Source organism: Lithobates pipiens, unplaced genomic scaffold, assembly GCF_037356315.1.
Source record: "Lithobates pipiens isolate NorthernLeopardFrog02 unplaced genomic scaffold, aLitPip1_a1.2 Scaffold_16, whole genome shotgun sequence".
Taxonomy (NCBI): Eukaryota; Metazoa; Chordata; class Amphibia; order Anura; family Ranidae; genus Lithobates; species Lithobates pipiens.
The window spans coordinates 634,772,962-634,793,052 of record NW_027507748.1 but is presented as its reverse complement, the minus strand read 5'-3'; the positions used below and the strand labels follow the sequence as shown (position 1 = coordinate 634,793,052).

The following is a 20,091-nucleotide window of genomic DNA, read 5'->3' as shown; positions in this document are numbered from 1 at the left end:
GTTTTATAGTGCTTGCTTTTAGTACCTTACATCTCATTGTCAGCTAAAATTGAATAGTGCATAGAAAGCATTACACCAGCCTAGTGCTGTAAGGCCCCTTTCACACTGGGGCAGTACGGGCATCAGTGGTAAAGCACCGTTAGTCTTAGCGGCACTTTAAGGCTGTTATAGCGGTGTGCTTTTAACCCCCGTAAGGAGTTAAAAAGGGGTTAAAGGCGCTCGCTTAGCGCTGCTTTCAAATCACTTTTAAGGTGCTTTAAACGCGGCGGCTATTCATTACAGTGGGCAGGGTAGGTGGAGGAGCGGTGAATACACTGCTCCTGGTCCGCCCCAAAGATTCTGCTTGCGGACTTCTTTTCGACCCCTTTCACACCTTTCAAGCCTCCTCAGTGTGAAAGCCTGAGTGCTTTCACACTGGGGCAGTGCGCTTGCAGGACGGAAAAAAAAGTCCTGCAAGCAGCGTCTTTGGGGCGGTGCGGTTGCAGTGTATACACCGCTCCTAAACCACCACTGCCATTGAAATCAATGGGCAGCGCTACCGAATCGCCTTAAAAAACTTAGTGTGAAAGGGGTTTCCAAAGAACCCCGCTTCCAAATCCCACCATCTGTCAACAGACAGAATATTCAGCATACTTCCACCCTTCATCTAGCAAAGTTCTATCAAATAAATGCAGCATCAGCAAATCGGATCTTCTACTTTTAAAAATAACTTCAGTTTTGAAATGCAAGATTACATTGATTGCATCCAGAGAACTGTGTGTTTAAAAGACAACTTCATCTTTAATGAAACTGCTCTTTAATAAATCAAACCTGTTCCAATACTTATCTTTGTAACCATTCCAACAATCTCTCCTCCGACATGGTACTGGCTAACTTCTCTTAATATTGTGCAAATATGCTGTGGCCCCATGCATTGCTATGGGAGAGCTGTACTCTGCTAGAACACTGGAACCTGCCATGAATATGGCTACCCAAAGAAATGAATGGGAGTCTGAAGTGCATATGCAGTATAAAAAGGAGTTGGCCTGGACCAAGTTGAAGGAAAGATTGAAGAGGAAGGGAAGTATTGGGCTGGGCTAGCTGTACTCAGGGGATTGGTAATTTTTATGAGATGTAACTTCTCTTATTATTTAGACTTCTCTCTGTGACTTCTCTAATTATCTCTTATTTTCTTTTAGAGACGTGGAGTCGGTGGCAGCCATGGAGTTCCTGTAGTACCACCTGTGGGGATGGCCACAGAGAACGGTACAGAACCTGCCTTTCATCACCATCTGTAAAGCCTTCTTGTAGTGGAACAGCAAAAGAGACCTCTCTCTGTTCCCTAGAGGACTGCTCAAGTGAGTACTGTATCATTTTTTATGAGAAGCAAGCCCTGTTCACACCTGTGGTATTTTATGTGCACTCTGCTGTATAGAAAGTACAATAAATCTTAATACCCTGGAAACATTGCCACCTGGGCCATTTTCCCGAAAGTGGAGAAAGACATTTGTCCCATACAGTACTTGAGGCTGCCCAACAGGTTTGCAGATAACTGAGCTTGGTTTGTGAGGCTGTAGAGTAATTGATATTCTGTGTCTACAAGGCCTGGAGGACTTGTCAGATGAATATTTTTTCTATTTATGAGCTCAATGAGATCTTACTTGTCTGTGAACAAATAAAACCTATTCACCGTTTAATGCCAAAAAATAATTTGTTTATAAAGTTGAGGGATTACATTTCCTGTCCAAAAGTGAAATGTTCAGTTGGCCGAAAGGTAAAGATTTTAGCTATAGGTGGAGCCTAGTGGGTTGTGTTAACCCAAATATTTTTGTATGCCCCAAAGGGTCTGTTTCTGCTCAACTTTAAAGGTTTCAGCACCTCTTGCTACAATCTCCATTCATATGTAATAATAAAATATCTTGCATAGCAAGGTTGAGAACCCTTCATAATGGTATTACCAGGTGTAGAGAACCAGGAACTCAGCACAGAGAGCTCACCAACAGATTCTTCAGAGACATATAAAAAACTGTCAGCTTTTTCCAAAAATGTAAAAGACAGTTCTCTGTGTAAGGACCATTTAACACTCCTCAGTATACATTACCCAATTTCCACCCAAGGTATGTCATATGACGTCATGGACTTTAAGTGGTGATCTCTGAATGATGCCTGCAGCTACAGACATCATCCAGATGTCATTTTTTTCCACCAGCGATTCTGTGCACCGTAAGAATAATCTTTGCGGCAGTTCACTTGCTTCATCGTTCTTACAGGCTGCAGGAGGGGAGGTCTCCTCCTTCCCGCCGCCCTCCAGTGCTTCTCCGGGCTCGATCGGCGACCCATAGAAAGAATTTGCTGCCATCGGAAGTTTACCATAGAGATTTCTGGTGACCAGATGGTCCCCAATCATCTCTATGACCCTCAGAGGCCTGGTGGAAGTAAACAAAAACAAGTACACGGCTGGAAAGGCCGAGAGGTTTTTTTTTTTAAATCTCAACCTTTTCAGCCTGGAGGAGATATGTGGGGTCTTAGACCCCACATCTCTCCATAAAGAGGACCCGTCACACACTATTCATATTAAAAGGGATTTTTACATTCCTTGTAATAGGAATACAAGTGATTAAAAATGTATTTTTTAACAAAAAAGTGTAAAAAAAATAAATAAACTAAATAGATTGAAAGTGCCCCTGTACCAGCGTGCTCATGCACAGAAGTGAACGCATACGTAAGTCGCACCCACATATGTTAACAGCATTCATATCACACATGTGAGGTATCACCACGTCTGTTAGAGCAAACGCAACAATTCTATCCCAAGACCTCCTCTGTAACTCTAAACATGTAACCTGTAAAAGAATTTAAAGCGTCACCTATGGAGTTTTTTAAGTACCAAAGTTTGGCGCCATTCCACGAGTGTGCGCAATTTTAAAGCATAACATGTTAGATATCTGTTTACTCAGTGTAACATAATCTTTCACATTATATAAAAAAAAACTGGGCTAACTTTACTGTTTTTTTTTTTAATTCATGAAACACACTTGAAAAATCATTGCGCAAATGGCCATTCTTCCTAATAACCATCAATGAAAGGGCTATTTTTCCTACTGACCCTTAACGAATTGGTTTGAGCAGGGATTCCACAAGACCTAAAATTGATTTCCAGGATTCCTCAAGGATAAAAAGGTCTGAGAAATGTAAAAATCCAAATTTTCTTTCTAAAAAATGACTCAGAACCCCTAAACATTATATATGTTTTCTTTTTTTAGCAGAGACCCTAGGGAATAAAATGGCAGTCATTGCAACTTTTTATGTCACATTACAGTAGTGACATAGTACTAGTTTTAAAAACATAAAAACATAGTAGTAGTTTTTATGCCCCCTTACAGTAGTGGTCATAATACCACCCTTAAAAGCAGTTAAAAAAAAATCTAGTGTCATGCAACTGGTTCTGCTAACTTGCATTGGCTTCAGAACTATACAGCACCATCATATGGGAGGTCCATTAGCCACAACTCAAGGAACCCCTAGCTACCTCCAGAGGAATCCTGCGGTTCCATGGAACCCCCGATTGAGAATGGCTGCTCTTAAAAATAGATACAGTTTTTGCCAGAATAGAGAAATATGACTGGAACCTTCCCAAAAGGCAGATTCACACCTATTCTATAAAACAGAGCACCACAACACACCTATGCATGTATGTACACATGCATATGCATGTATCTATGCATTGTGGTGTATTTGCACAGGTGTGTTTGATTATTCTGTATATACAGTACTTTGTGTTGTAGCGCCATGTAGAATAAAATAGAACACATCGCAATACACACACATATGTTTGTACATACTGTAAGTGTTACCAGCCCAGCTTCCAGAGTAAAGTTGCTCATCAATATAAGCTTGTACATGCTAATTTGAAGGTCATCACATTCAGCAAACATGTTCAAAGCATTTAAAGGAATAATATAATCCTTTCAATATTTATTTAAATATAAAATAGTTAGGCTTGATGCATATAATGTTATCAGTATTATAAGGTCTTTTATGCTATAGGGTTTTTTCTGACAGTTTGTAACTATATTCATTATGTTCACGGGGGAAGGCACATTTGTTTATTATATGGCTTCCTAAAGTAAAGGATTACACTAGTAGGCTTTAATCTGGACATACACTAGTAGATTTTCAAACAAAAGTTCAGATGAACCTTCTTAATACAATCAATGACTGGAATGTCATTATAAAGTATTTCAAAATTTGATTTGCTTTTTAAAATTTGATTTTCGATTGAATGGGCTTTCTAAATGAAAACTACATACACTTGTTAGAATTTTTTTCTTGAAGAAAGAGTCTGCTTTTTGTTCCCTTGAATTTTCTCATCACTGTGGCTGAAAACAATGTCAATTTGCCCCCACTAACCATCAGAAAACTGAAAAATCATTCTTAAAATTAAAAATATCGACCAAAATTCTACTGGTCAGCTGGCCATTTGGAAACAAATGCACAAACCGTGTGCCCTAGATTGTCGTCATTTCATGTGAATGCACATTTTAAAGCTTGCTACTAACTATTTACCAGTGCTACCTCATTTTTTATGTTAAAAAAAAAAAATGGGGGTAATATATTGAGTTTGTGTGCACTAAAAAAAACTTCAAATATTCATGGGCCAAATTAAAATGAATGATTAACTACATACATTTTTATGAATTAGTATGTTTTACTTTTTTATCAGCATGATATAGAAAAGAGAACAAGAAGATGACAGGGCCTCAGAATGAGCAGCGCGATTCGCGCGTGCGCAGTAGGAAGCCGGCTGTGAAGCCTGAAGGCTTCAATGCCTGTTTCCCTTAGCTGCAATGCCGGTGCCTGCACCCAAGCGATGGATTGGTTTCGGGGGTCAGACATCACGCGATTCCTGGACAGGTTTTTTTTCATTAAAAGTCAGCGGTTACAGTATTTGTAGCTGATGACTTTTAAAGAAAAAAAAAATTCAGAGGCTGGAACTTCGCTTTAACTTTTTTAAAGATAAATTGTGCATTTTTTATACAACTATATAGATCAGACCAAAATGAGGGACAGATGAGGAGAAAAAGAGGGACAGAGAGACTTTTTTCCAAATCAGGAACAGGTTCCTTGAAATCAGGGACAGTTGGGAGCTATGCTTACATCAGAGTTCCCCATTGCCTAATGGTCCCCATTAGAGTCCCCCTTTACATCAGGGTCCCATTCAGAGTCCCTTCTTAGCCCTTGTACACACGGTCGGACATTCCGACACCAAATTTCGTCGGATTTTGTCTGACACATTTTGTCCGAAACTTGTGTTGCATACACATGGTCAGACAATAATAATAAGCACAGGTCACACAGAACCAGACCGCGCTATAGAGGTACTAGCAAGGAAAATGGCACAAACCGACAGGGCACTAAAACGGTGTCGCCACCCCTATACCTCGCGATCCTAAAAAGGAAATGCAAGTAATAACGAATCAAAAAATAATATATAGACGGGGCCAGGCGCTACCGGTAATAGCTAAAAAGAGGTGTGTGCATAAAGATAAATACACATACAACACTAACCACCTAAGAAACCACAATAATTATTTGGTGATAAAAACCACACCTTCCACTGATTAAGTGCAGAAAAAGGAGTAAGCAGAACAAATGGCAGGCAAGACCATATAATATACCCCACTAATAAATGATACAGTATAATACTAATTGTGGTATGCACTAATATCTATAGTATGCTAGGAGTGTCACAGAGTATAAATATCATACCACGCCCATAAGGTCCATATATAAACCACTAGTTAACACTTATGTAGCCATGTGCCAGATGAACAGGTTGATCACAGCACCAAGAAATATATATATATATATATGTATATATATGAAAACAACAAAATATTAATAAAATGTGCCTATGCAACCCTAGAAGGTTATTGAAAGTGTACATATATGTATATACACACACATACATATACACTAAACCCGTGAAGTGCTATAGTAAACCATAAGGTGCTAAAATGCAAAAGGGACAAAAACGTGCACGAAGTGCTAAATATGTGTAATAGTTAATCACATAAGGTGCTAAGTGTTAGTATAGCAAGTGAAAAAAATCATCACAATAAAAAATAAATGAGAATAAACCCAGGAAGGTACATTAATACATAAAGTCCAGCAAAAAATTCATATATAACCCAAATAAAATCCTAAAGGGTGCAGTCCAAAAACAAAAAGGAGGTATGTATCCTCAAAATCTTCAAGTAGGTGCAGGTTAAAGTGACTGGTGCTCAAATGCATATAATTCAGGTGACTTCCGTGCTCGCCCCCTCAGCTCCTCACTCACCAAAACTTCAAGCCCACAAAGGGCAATCAGGCCTGTAGGTCTCACACAGCAGGGACTAGTCCACAGAAGGAGGGTCTAGAGGAGGCGGATTTCCACTCTTTTCTTGATGTGTAAGGAGGGCTAGTACTGGTGAATCAAAGTATCCTCAAGAAGAAAAAAGGGGGGACTTCATAGTGTAGTAATTCCAGGTCTCAAAAGGTTAATTTTTTAAAACCATATACTTTATTGATTAACACACCAAATAGAAGAGATGTGTTTTTTTTAAAACAAATAACATGACCCCTGGGGGGTAATATGCATTAAAAAATTACAGTCCCGGGTTGGCTATAAATAAATAAGCAAAGTCTTTTTGCAAAAAATGACAAATATATAAACAATAAAAACAAAAAATAGTAAAATAAAAATAAAAATAAAGAGAGAGGTATTATGTTTGCACACCTCCTCTAACTCAAACACTTATGAGCAAAGGTGATTCTAAACAAAAACAAGAGTAGGCAAGAGGAGAGTCCTAGGTGCAGCTGTCTATACTGTAAGGTTAGGATCCACAATTCCCACGTGTATCACCCTGAAGGGGGGTCATACACCGCTGATCCTCACAGGAGATGGTACCCTACAGCCTGTATAAGACTGACAGTGCCCAACCGTATCGGTAAAAAAGCATGCATACGAACGAGTCTAGCGTGCGTTCCACCCTGCGTTCCACCTAGCTCAAACAATCAGGCCGGAAGTGGTGTGCGTAATTACGTCAGACGCGTTTCGTCATAGGACGTCTTCAGCGACGAATGGTCGGACAAAGTTGATGGAAAACCTGATCGTACGTAACGTGATGACGTTATTTCGTTACGACAGGACTACCTTCAGGCTAGTAGCCAATAGCTTTGGTCTAGGAATTTGATCTGAGCATGCGTGGCACTTTGTCCGATCGGAATTCTCTAGACACAATTGGACAATGTCAGATCGGATCATGTTGTCGGAAAGTTTTATAGCCCAGCTCTAAAACGTTGTCCGTCGGGTATTCCGACGGAAACAGTCCGATGGAGCCCACACACAGTCGGATTATCCGACAATACGGTCCGATCGGACATTTTCCGTCGGAATGTCCGACCGTGTGTACAAGGGCTTACAGCAGAGCCACATAAAATCTTGCAGTGGTCCGGATTTGACCCACAGGTTGTAGTTTGGAGACCCCTGTTTTGCAGCATCCTTCAGGAATGACCGAGTTGGCCACATCAAGCTTTCAGCAAACATACAGTAGAACCAAAAAGCAAGCAAATGTAATGAAGCAGAACATTTTTTACTTATGAGATACTGTATATATACATATGTATATGACAAGACATTGTAGTTGTACTGTGTGTAACCTTTACATAATTTGTACTCCGTGTACAGGGTTACAGCTTTTTTTTAACATTCTTTGCATAACACACTTCAGTATCCCTTTCCATCCCAATGACTTGTCTTTTCTCATTTTCTCAACCACTGAATTTTTATAGTGCCTTTAGGTGAAAAGCTGACATATAGAAATGTTAAGGGATTCATTAGAAATGAGTGTTCATTGTGCATTCATTTGGAACCACACCTGCAAAAGATATATTCACTAAGGCCTGGAAGCAGGGGGATTGATTTACCATTCGGTGGGGTCTACGTGTATACTGCAGCAAAAATGAGTGGTGTTGCCCACAGCAACCGTCCATACACTATATATCTAGTCAAATGTCTTTAGTCAATATGGATAAAATGATGACTTTCTGCTTCATCAGTTTTTATAAATAAGCCCCAAAATATTAAATAGGATTTCAACTCAGATTTATTTTTCTTTATAAATGGCCCCCAGGAGAGTTATGCAATAATGTGCTAGTATGTACAGCAGGGATATGCAATTAGCGGACCTCCAGCTGTTGCAAAACTACAAATCCCATGAGGCATAGCAAGACTCTGACAGCCACAAGCATGACACCCAAAGGCAGAGGCATGATGGGACTTGTAGTTTTGCAACAGCTGGAGGTCCGCTAATTGCAGATCTCTGATGTACAGCATATTAACACATTATGACAGACTTACCTTATAAAACAATACCCTGTAGCGATGGTGTTGTCTAAGTCCCGCTGGCCAAAGGCGATTCGGTCTCTCTGGCTGCTTCAACGGTCAGGCTGCAACGATGTCGCTTTTGTCCTTACGCCCCTCATCATCACTTCATCCAATTAGATCCCGTATCATGCCAAAAATGTAAACTGAGTTGAACATGCATGGCTTACAGCTTTGGCCAAAGGTTTTGAGTGACACAAATATATACATTTTTACAAAGTCTGCTGCCTTTGAATTGCAATCAATTGCAAAGTCCCTCTTTGCCATGAAAATTAACCTACTCTCATAAAAAAAAACATTTCCATTGCATTTGTGAAGAAGGCTACAGGGTGCCCAAGAAAGTCCAGCAAATGCCAGGGCCGTCTTCTACAGTTGATTCAGCTGCAGGATCGGGGCACCACCAGTGAAGAGCTTGCTCAGGAATGGCAGCAGGCAGGTGTGAGTGCATCTGCATGAGGACTTTTGTAGGATGTCCTGAAGTCAAGAAGAGCAGCAAAGAAGCCACTTTCTTCCAGGAAAAAACATCAGGGACAGACTGATATTCCGCAAAAGTTACAGGGATTAGACTGAGGATTGGGGTAAAGTCACTTTCTCTGACAAATCCCCTTTCCGATTGTTTTGGACATCCGGTGGAAAACCTTGTCTGGAGAAAAAATGGTGAGCACTACCATCAGTCCTGTGTCATGCCAACAGTACAGCATCCTGAGACCATTCATGTGTGGGGTTGTTTCTCAGCCAAGAGAGTGGCAATTTTGCCCAAGAACACAGCCATGAATAAAGAATGGTACAAAAACATCCCCCAAGAGCAACTTCTCCCAACCATCCAAGAACAGTTTGGTGACAGACAATGCCTTTTCCAACAGGATGGAGCACCTTGCTATAGGGCAAAAGTGATAACTAAGTGCAGGGCTCCAAATTTCAAGTCCTGAGCTACTAGCCAGGCCTCAAGGGTTACTCGCCACCAGTTGCCCCACCCGACCCCTCCCCTAATTCTGCCCCTAAATATGCCCTCATAAATTATCTAATGAAATGACACTTAAATGTTTTATGCAGAATTAAGTTAAAAAATAAATATTACCAACAACAACTTTATCCATGCCCACCAATGCAGCCTGTGTCCACCAAGGCAGCCTGTATCCACCATGTAGCCTGTGCCCCCTATGCAGCCTGTGCCCCCTATGCAGCCTGTGCCCCCTATGCAGCCTGTGCCCACCATGCAGCCTGTGCCCACCATGCAGCCTGTGCCCACCATGCAGCATGTGTCCACCATGCAGCATTTGTCCACCATGCAGCATTTGTCCACCATGCAGCATTTGTCCACTATGCAGCCTTTGTCCACCAAGCAGCCTGTGTCCACCATGCAGCCTGTGGCCACTATGCATATAAAACAAAGACAATTCCATAGCTCAACTCACCAACCAGTCTGCTGACCAACCAAATTAACCTGTCTAACCGTCTGTTAAAAGCAGGAGTTTAGTTAGCGCACATTTGCAAACGCATGTGAAACCTGCAAGGCCTCGTCTCGGCATCCTGCGTTGCTTGCAGTCCTAACACTACAATTTGATAAGTGTTTCCACAGTGGAAGCACATGCATGGAATGGATAGATGTGGGATAGGTGAGCCTGGAGACTGACCAAGCACCCTTAAAGGAACAGGAGACCACTGGACACCCAGCAAGAGCACAATGGCACCGAAGGTGCCCAGTGTGTCCCCAGACCTTATATACAAGCAGTAACAAAGAACTGGCTACTGCCCACACCTATAACTGCCCTTTACAGTGAGGAGCCCATGGAGGGCAAATACATATAAAACAGAGCAATTCCATAGCTCAACTCACCAACCGGTCTGCTGACCACCAAATTAACCTGTCTAACCGTCTGTTAAAAGCAGGGGTTTAGTTAGCACACATTTGCAAATGCATGTGAAAGCGGGGAACACGGCAATCTGACCTGAAAGCTGTTATCGCTGTGTTCCCTGCGCTGCACTCTGATCATCCGGGTGGTTCTCTCTCTCTTCCCCTCCACGATTGCTGGCAGAAGGACTCCCATTTCACCCAGGCTGCCAGCGGTGCTCGCCCTGCCACTCCCAGGCAGCCATAGCTCACCAGCCCTCTCACCATCCACTCGTAAAATGCGAGCAGGCAAGTGGAATTTTTGAGGGTTGCTAAGTGGCTTGGGGAACAAAACATTTTGGGTCTATGGCCAGGAAATTACCCAGACCCTAATTCCTTTGAGAACTTGTGCTCCGTCCTCAAGAGGCAAGTGAACAAAAAAAAAAACACAAATTCTGACAAACTCCAAGCATTGATTATGCAAAAATGAGCTGCCACCAGTCAGGATGTGGCCCAGAAAATGATTGACAGCATGCCAGGAAGAACTGCAGAGGTCTTGAAGAAAGGACAACAATGCAAATTTTGACCTTTTGCATAAACTCAATGTAATTGTCAATAAAAACATTTGACACTTATGAAATGCTTGTAATTATACTACAGTATATCATAGAAACATCTGACAAAAAGATCTAAAAACACTGAAGCAAAATACTTTGTGAAAATTAATATTTGTGTCATTCTCAAAACATTTGGCCACGGCTGTAGTGTACATGACAGCTGACAGGCAGCGGGACGCATTTATGAAAGAAGAGACCAATAGTTTGGGCAGTGCCGAGCTGCACTGTATGTGTCTATGGATGCACACAGCCCGGCTCAAATGGGAGCCCACAGGTGTGCCACTACAGCAAGTCACATGCTGTTGGAGTATGGGGGCACACACAGAAGAGGAGGAGCTAGGAGTGCTGACAGGGAATCCCAGAAAAAAGACTGCTCTGTGCAAAACCACTGCAGAGTAGGCAAGTATAACATGTTTATTATTTAAAAAAAAAAATTGATCCTTTACAGCCGCTTTAAGTATTTTATACGAAAACCTCATGTAGTGCTAAGGAGCTACTGAATAAGATGGGTCCTCTGTTCTTTGCCTCAACCCTCCAAGGGCCTCAGCCCCTCCGACACAGCAGGTTGAGTGTAAAAGCAAGTAAGCACAGTGAAGTATGGCAAATAATTCCTATTAGCCAAACATAGTGCTATATCAAAAGCAGGCACCAAACCAGTTATTCAAGGTAATCTTAATGTATTATCACTCAGTATAGTTGATAACCAAGCAAATACAAACAAAATTGTCAATTGTGGTAACACAGTTCAGCATACAAAATGGCTAACAGTAAGTGCTAAGTATAAAATGACAGAAAACACCCAGGTAAGCAGAAACAGTAGCAGTGCCACATAATAGACAACAGTGAGCAGCAATGAAGCTTGATTCTCCAAATTGCTGGGACTATTTTGGCAGTTTGCAGTAATGGTGGCTATGCTAGGCCTAAACTGACTGGGTAGGCACTATCTATAGAAAGTAAAAAAATATGAGAAAGGAACAATGGGGACTTGCTGGATGGTTTTATGGGAGGGGCAGTGCTTTATATTTTTCTTGTGCCGGCTATTGATGGGGCACTTTAAGAAGCGTTTGTGCACTTAACAACAGTTTTAGTAAACTAGCATACAGTAAAGGTGCTGTATAGGTGCAGTATACTTAAAGAGGAGCTCCAATCTCCCCCAAAAAATTTAAAGTCAGCAAAAATACTGTAGCTGCTGCCTTTTAATATAAGCATACTTACTTGACCCAGTATCCAGCGCTGTTCAAGTGCCGGCATCTTAACTAAGGGAAACTGGTAGTAAAGCCTTGCAGCTTCACAGCCGGCTTCCCACTGCGCATGTGCGAGTCGCGCTGCACTTTGTGAATGGTTCTGTGATGTGTCCCAGAAGACTGTGGGCAAGGCCGGTGCTACCACTAGGCAAGCTAGGCAGCCGCCTAGGGCGCCCTGCTGCCTAGGGGCGCCCAGCCACTGATGTTGCTACTCTCTTCTCTCTACAACAAGCAACTAAGTCTCAGCATCAGCAGTCAGCCGCTGCTCCATTGGCACATAGTGCCAGAGGCGCAATGTCTCCACTCATGAATGAATGGAAGCAAGCAAACATTCATTGATGGGCACTAGTAGGCTACATTGATGGGCCACTGGTGAGGCTGCATTTGATGGGCGCTCAATTAAAAAGGTGGGGTATACGTGGGCAGGAAAAAGGGGGTGGAGCCGCCAAGGGAGGTGCGGCAAAATGAGATTTTGCCTAGGGTGTCAAAAATCCTTGCACCAGCCCTGACTGTGGGGAAAGGAGGGGGGCTGAACATCCGCCCAGATCGCCTTTTGGGTGAAGTTTCACTTTAAAGTGGTTGTAAAGCCTGAAGGTTTTTTATGTCAATGATCCCTCCACCCACTCTGGTAAAAGCTGTTCCACCACTCCCCATCCTGCTCCATGTGAATTGTGTTGTAAAGGTCCATAAGTTCCATTCTGTGATTGATGTTACAGACTACAATTCCCATGATGCTCAGCATTCTGTATAGATGTCCATTAGGCTTTTTCTGGTTCTAGTTCTCCTGCTGACTGGAGGGGATAGTGCAACACAACATCCAGCATAGCAGTAGAAAGTGAAAGTAAAACTGACTAAAAAGAGGACAATGTCTCCTTCTCCATGTTTCTGTAGTCCAGCACCTGGCTAAACTATTGTTGGATGAGAACAAAGAGCAATTTGAAACAAAACCATACCTCCCGACTTTCTGAGATGAAAAAGAGGGACACCTATTAGTAAAAAAAGTATGTTAGACAAAGGACACATCACTGCCAAACCCCAGTTATCTGAATCATTTATACACACAAAAATTATTACCGTAGTTAAATACATTTAACTTTTATACCACTACTTTCCTTTTATACTGGCTTTTAAAATTAACAAATTCAATACTTAAGTATGTATTCTTATTCTTAAACATAGCTTCTATAGCTACCAGCCTCCTCCAAATTTCCAAATGCCATTGTTTTTGTGGCTCTGACAAGTTTTGTTTTCCATGGTTCCTCCATGGTGATTAAGAACGCAGTCACCCCCCTTGCTTTATCCTAAGGTGGACTATGGACTACGGGGGTTTGTAGTGTGCATAGAGCAGTGCACACGATCTCAAATAATGGGAGGTAGAAAAGGAGAGATTTGGGAGCTCACAGAGAACGTGAAGCCAGAAAAACACTGTAAGACAATTATTTAATGAAAAACAGATTACAGGGTTATTAAGTAGTGGATCTGTATGGATTATAGTTTAGTGTCACTTTAAATAATACATCGGACCAAAAAACAGGCAACTGAAGAGGAAAGAGGGACTTTGTTCCAAATGAGGGACAATCCCTCCTAATCAAGGACATTTGGGAGCTATGCATTCACAAAACCAGATAGATGACTGTGAAATTCAGTAGGTTAAAGGGAGATTTTTACTTCCAGTATATCTAATAACATGATTTAAAGCACAATTCTAGGTTTCAATATAAGACCGCTTTCACACTGAGGCACTCTGCAGGTGCTATAGTGTTAAAAATAGCGCCTGCAAAGCACTGTGAAACAGCGGCTCCATTCACACCGGAGCGGTGCTCTGGCAGGGCGTCAGAAAAAGTTCTGCCAGCAGCGTCTTTGGAGCACTTTAGGAGCAATGAACTTACCACTCCTAAAGCGCCCCTGCCCATTTAAATTAATGAGCAGGGGCCACAAAATGAAGGTAAAGCGCCGCTAAAAATAGCGGCGTTTTACCGCTGACACCGGGGCAGCTCAGTGGTAAAGGGCTCTAAGCCCTTGTACACACGGTCGGAGATTCCGACAACCAAATCCGTCGGATATTGTCCGTCGGATTTTGTCCGAAACTGTTGCATACACACGGTCGGACAAAGTTGTCGGAAAATCCGACGTGATAACGTTATTTCGTTACGACGGGACTACGTTCACGCTAGTAGCCAATAGCTTTGGTGTAAGAATTTGATCTGAGCATGCGTGGCACTTTGTCCGATCAGAATTCTCTACACAAGATCGGAGTATGTCCGATCGGAGCATTTTGTCGGAAAAATTTTACCAACAAGTTGGAAAACTTGGTCCGTCGGATACTCCGACCGAAACAGTCCGATGTAGACCACACACAGTCAGAATATCCGACAAAACGGTCTGATCGGACACATTTCGTTGGAATCTCCAACCGTGTGTACAAGGGCTTAGAGAAAATATTACATGCCCAACAATATTTAGAGTAAAAAAGTATTGATGGTGCTTTTTCCTGTAGACTCACAACTCTGTGATCCACCACTTGTCCTCTTCTGGGTTCAATTATGCCCATTTTTAGTTGACCTTGTTGGATTTGGTGCAGATGCACACTACAGGTCACCAACTGAGCGTGTCTGGGCTTCTAGAGTGTCCCTAAACATTTAAGGAGTAAGGAGCTCCCTCCTAGCCATACTTGCTTTCATTTTATTTATTGCTCTGCGTGTCCCAAGTTTGGAGCTCTGTTAGACTAAAATTAAAGTTAAACCTTGGCATGGCAATGTTGTTTTTAAATTGTTGAAAAAGTTTTCTATGTTGACTTATTGAATTGTGTGATGAGGTACTTATTTCTGTGTATTTCTAGGGAGATTATATCGCTCACTACCTGTGATGCTTGTTCGGACGGGGGGGGCTGATTGAATCTCATACTGTATATCTGTGAAGCAAAACCTGAAACTTTTCTTTTTGCTATGTCCCATTTAAAAGCATGTATATGATTTTTATTTTTTAGATTTTATTAGCTCTTATTGAAATACAACATTTGCATGCCAATTCAGTGTTTATATCTTACGTGTTGTCTTTTCTTTTGGTATAGCTGTGAAGCCCTCTAGCAAATCTACCACAAATGCCAAGGATGTTCCAAATACGAGTAACACAGTGACTATCACTGGAATTTCTCTCTGTCTCTTCATCATTTTTGTTACTGTAGTGATTACCGTATGGAGAAAATTTGGCAAAGGATGCAAGTGCCGCCCAACAACCAGGCATAGTTCTGCTCATTCGGTGAATTGTTGGAAAAACTCAGACGAGGAGAATATCTACCAAATGAGGGAAAGCTTCTCTGATGCAGGAGAAGGACAGCCAGAAGGGATGGAAGATGGAGTCCACATACCTTTAAATTACAGACAAAACAACCGTGACACGCAAGAGGTGGCTGCAACTGAAAATGACTGTACTCAAGTAAACAACCAGAAGATAATTCCGCCGATTTTCAGTTATCGTCTTGCTCAGCAGCAGCTAAAAGAAATGAAACAAAAGGGTCTGAAAGAAACCACAAAAGTATATCACGTCTCTCAGAGCCCAATGGCCGATACTGCTCTAGACATCTCTATTGCTCCACCGCCGGACAGTGATAATTTAGAGGAGATGGCAACAAATAAGTTTCGGATACAGTCTCCATTTTTAGAGGCAAAAAATAGCCATTGCAGAAATGCTGGTGAAAGGACTTATCCAAAGTTTTCACAGGCACCTGGATACAGCCCCAGTCAAACATTGCCCAAAGCTTCCCACCTTAAGAACACAGATACTAAAGCAAAGTATGACAGAGGCTATCAAAAAAATAATTTCCGAAGAACATCAAGTTTTCATGAAACTAAGCACAATAAACCCTACAGGGAAAGAAGTCTAACATCGCTTTCTCCAAGGCAACCAATGATTTACAACTCAAGAACCCGTATGTGGGAGACTTTTACAGTAGACAGATCAAATAAAAAACCCACAGGACTGGAAAGAAGTCCAGAATACCTTACACGAGGCATCTCTCTTCCTTTAGAGGCAACTGGACCTTTACCCAGAAACCAATATGCTCGACCAGGTGAGAAACCTGATTTAATCTGTAACAAGCATACTACTGGCCGGCAGTCTAAAATGGAGCGACCAGATCAAAACCGAATACGGAAAGGACCTTCACCAGTTGAGAAGTCTTTGAACAGGACCAAAAATGTCTCACCTTCTCCAAAAGATATCTACCACAGAAAGAGCCCACAAAGTCCTGTTCATTTCCGACGGGAAAAGTGCCAGAGTTTTCCTTGGGGCGCGGATTATTCTTTCTATGACAACTCCACATTTGGGCTCACAGAGGCTGAACAGCAAATGCTTGACTTACCTGGATATTTTGCTTCAAATGAAGAAGATGACACAAGTACATTAAGTATTGAAAGACTGGTGATTTGATCATATGGTTTTTTTGTTTTTGTATACTTTGCACAATGTTTAGACTTCTTATGAATGTGGATTATTGACTGTCACTGTTGAGAATTACAAATCCTAGAACATTGGATAAAAAGGAAAGTAGCTGTGTTTCTGGTATCTGAAATAGAAGCATGTTCAGTAGGGATTTACAAACTATTCCGTATTACAATTCAACCCTAACTCTTCTTCTCAGTATTATTTACCAAATACACATAGAAGCCTGACAAAGTTTGGGCATGAGAGTGAAAGGGTCTTGGTGCCATGATGATGGGTTCTTTTTTTTTATTTTTTTATTTAAAGTTGTGTCTTTGCCCTTCTAGTTATAGGGTTCCTAAACCCACAATAGTAAAATCAGTCTGTATATGCAGAAAAGCATGCTTGTTATGCTCACTGTGAAACCTAAGGGGTTTCTCTGTATTGTGTAAAAAGGTTGTTTGATCGTGTCTTCTCTGATCCTCTCCTTCTTTTTATGCCTCCAATACATCCGCTGATAGAACAGAGCCTTGGAGGCACTCTGCACATGCTCAGTTTGGTGTGTATTGCTAGAGAGTTAATTTTTTTTCTTGGGAGAGTGCATGTGTTCAGCACAGTTCCAAACAGCACTGTCCAGACAGAGGGCCAGGGGTCATGCAGCATCATAGGACAGTCAGAGGAGAATGAAGACCCCTCCTACAAGCTTTAACCAGACACTGATAGAAGTCACAATACTGCTTTATACTGCTGTTCAGAAAAAGTATTTAGCAGTTATTTGTCGGAGACCAGATATAGTGAATGTAGGGTCCTGGGTTTAGTAACATTTTAATTTTTAATTTTTATTTCTTTATTAACTAGATGGGTGCAAGGTATTATCACTCAAGAAAGTTCCAAGCTTTTGCTTATCAGCAGTCTTGATACAACATGGATATGACAGTGAAAGAATCTTTGAGCTACAGTATGATCTTGGACCCATGATCCAATAGAAGTTGCAACCAATGTTGCTCTCCTTCCATATAACTGGAAAACATAAATGCCAAAGCTGGAGTAAGGCCGCCCACTTTTAGTAATTTCAATAACTAGGGGACCATTTGCCACATTTTTAAATGCAAATTTATATTTTTACAACCTTTGTGCTCTGTTAAAGCAGGCAAAGGGGGCTGAAGCTTGAAGTTTTACCAAGGCTGGAGATCAAAGTGTCTAGTTGTGTGTGTGTTTGGAAGGAGCTTGAGCGGGCACATATATACATGCCTCTTATTGAGTGGCATGAACTGTTCTTTCTTGTTTTACTATCTCTTGCTTGCACCTACTACCTTTTTTTTCTCTTACCTGTCCTTTTTTACTTTTAAATTCTTTCATCCTTGTCCATACTATAGCACTACACTGATTCATCAAGCTTTAATGTAAGCTTCTAGATTTCTGTTCTTTATATTCCTTCTTATTGTATTTCACTCTCCCTTTACCCATTCAGCTTAAATACACTCAGTTTAAGATCACTACACCAATAGGTAACCCATAAGTACTATACCTGATCTACTTCAATACCCTCCTCTTAGCACAACCCATATTGTTTAAAAGTGTTGCATCTGGCACAGATGACCAACCAATGGCTCTACCACTTAACCCACCCTATAGCATTGATAAGGATTGCAATAGCTCAGAGGGCTGCTCCATTGATATTGTACTAGCATGGTCTTCCCAATCAGTCACCAACCTACAAATGAATACTCTACAGCAGGGATCCTAAAACTATGGCCCTCCAGCTGTTGCGGAACTACGCATCCCATGAGGCATTGCAAAACTCTGACATTCACAGACATGACTAGGCATGATGGGAATTGTAGTTTCTGAACAACTGGAGGGCCATAGTTTGAAGACCCCTGCTCTACAGTGAACTTACATCCCTCTTGGTTTACAGAAGAAACAATGTGGCTGAGAATCCTAGGCTAAACCCTAGGATGATCTGTCTTTGATAATGGCTGTGAAGAAGTGTCTAAATATATATTTTTGCTAAATATCTGTACATCCTTAATTGAAACAGAAGGCCTGATATATAAAATATCAGTCAATTAAACATCATTGATTCCTATACGAACTAATCAATATAATTTTTCCAGGGCAGGTTGGAAGATGAAAACAGACGTAAACTTTAAAAGTTAACAATGGCACTTTAAGGGGGGCGTGTCCGGATGTGAGGAAGGGCGGACGTGAGTTTGGGGAGCTCCGGCCATCCGCATATTAATCCTGTGCCATCCTGCTAATTCCTTGGCCCAAAAGGAGCGCTTTCTTGCCTGGAGGGACTACTGCCCTGCTGCAAGGTGTCCTGAGTGGCTATTGTGGAGTGGGGGACCGTGGAGCCTGAGATACAGCCGCCTATCCTCCTCGTGCCGGACGCCATCTTCCCAGTCTGTGCGGAGCAAACGGAGCTGATCCGAGGCCTGTGGGAGAGGTAAGGGGCTCCTCTTTATCCATCCGCTGCCCCCCTTGTCCCCCTGGGCTGTCCTGTTGTTCCGCGGGCCGCTGGAGCGATTTTCGGGCCTGAGGCCTAGCGCGGCCTAGTGAAGCCTGCCGCGGACCGGACTTTCCTGGCCGGCCGGCCGGCGGGCGAGCACCGCGATCGGCCAGCGGAGCGGCGGAGGTGGCTGTCGGCCGGTGGGGAGCCGAATCCTGCATCACAGGCCTGGCAAGAGCTGGTGGGGAAGCTGTGGAGCCATCAAGACTACCCCGGCCTGGTCCGGCCTAACGCAGCCTGGGCATCAATTGCAGCCTGTACCCAGTGGCTGGGGGGGATGTGCTGTGGTCGGCCTGGCCCCTGTGCTTTGGTAGCTGCTCCTTTCATTTAGTTCTGGACACTGCTTCTCATTGCAGGGGGGGCTGTTCTGGTGCACTGACTGAGGGCCCTGGCTATCCTCCCTTGCTGACGGACATTGCATCCATCCATCCAGCTCCCTGGGCCCTGCCATATTGAGTCACTGCCTGAGCCTTGCTACCTGGGAACTGCAGCTGTGAAGAGCGGAGGCTCACGGACGCCTGCGGCCCACATCCCTTCATGGGCCCTAAACATCGGCCCAAGAGCTCTTCTGCGTTGAGCTGTCCTGCTCCTGATCCGCCCGCTCAACCAGATCCCTCTCTTATTGGGAGGGTGCAGTCGCTGCTTGCGGAATTAGCCATGGAGTCCGGTTCCCCTTCTGGGGCGGCTTTGCCTACCCCTCCCTCCCAAGACAGTACTGCGGTGATACTGGCTGCCATTGAACAGAGTAAAGCCTCTATGCTGGTACGTATTGACCGTCTTGCAGAAGAATGTACTTTTATTAGGAATGACCTGGACAAGATCAGGGGCAGGCTGACTGAATCAGAATCACGAATCTCTGCAGCTGAGGACCTCACGGCTACCCATACCAACAACATAGCGGACCTGCAACGCACTGTGCAACTGCTTGTCGCTAAGGCTGATGATGCGGAGAATAGAGCAAGACGCAACAATATCCGTGTCTTAGGTCTGCCGGAGGGGGAGGAGGGTGATCGGCCAGCGGAGTTCGCTGAAGATTTTTTCAAGAAGCTGTTGAGCCTCCCGGA

General features: G+C 42.8%; 1 protein-coding gene across 1 annotated transcript in view; it reads left to right on the top strand.

Moving 5' to 3' along the window:
- Positions 1–18,683, top strand: part of THSD1 (thrombospondin type 1 domain containing 1) — a 33,360-nt gene extending 14,677 nt beyond the window's left edge. The window contains exons 5-6 of the mRNA XM_077484213.1: positions 1,179–1,337; positions 15,167–18,683. Of these exons, the coding sequence (XP_077340339.1) occupies positions 1,179–1,337; positions 15,167–16,524 (1,517 nt within the window). The 3' untranslated portion in view covers positions 16,525–18,683. The remainder of the gene's footprint in view (positions 1–1,178; positions 1,338–15,166) is intronic.
- Positions 18,684–20,091: the final 1,408 nt, after the last annotated feature.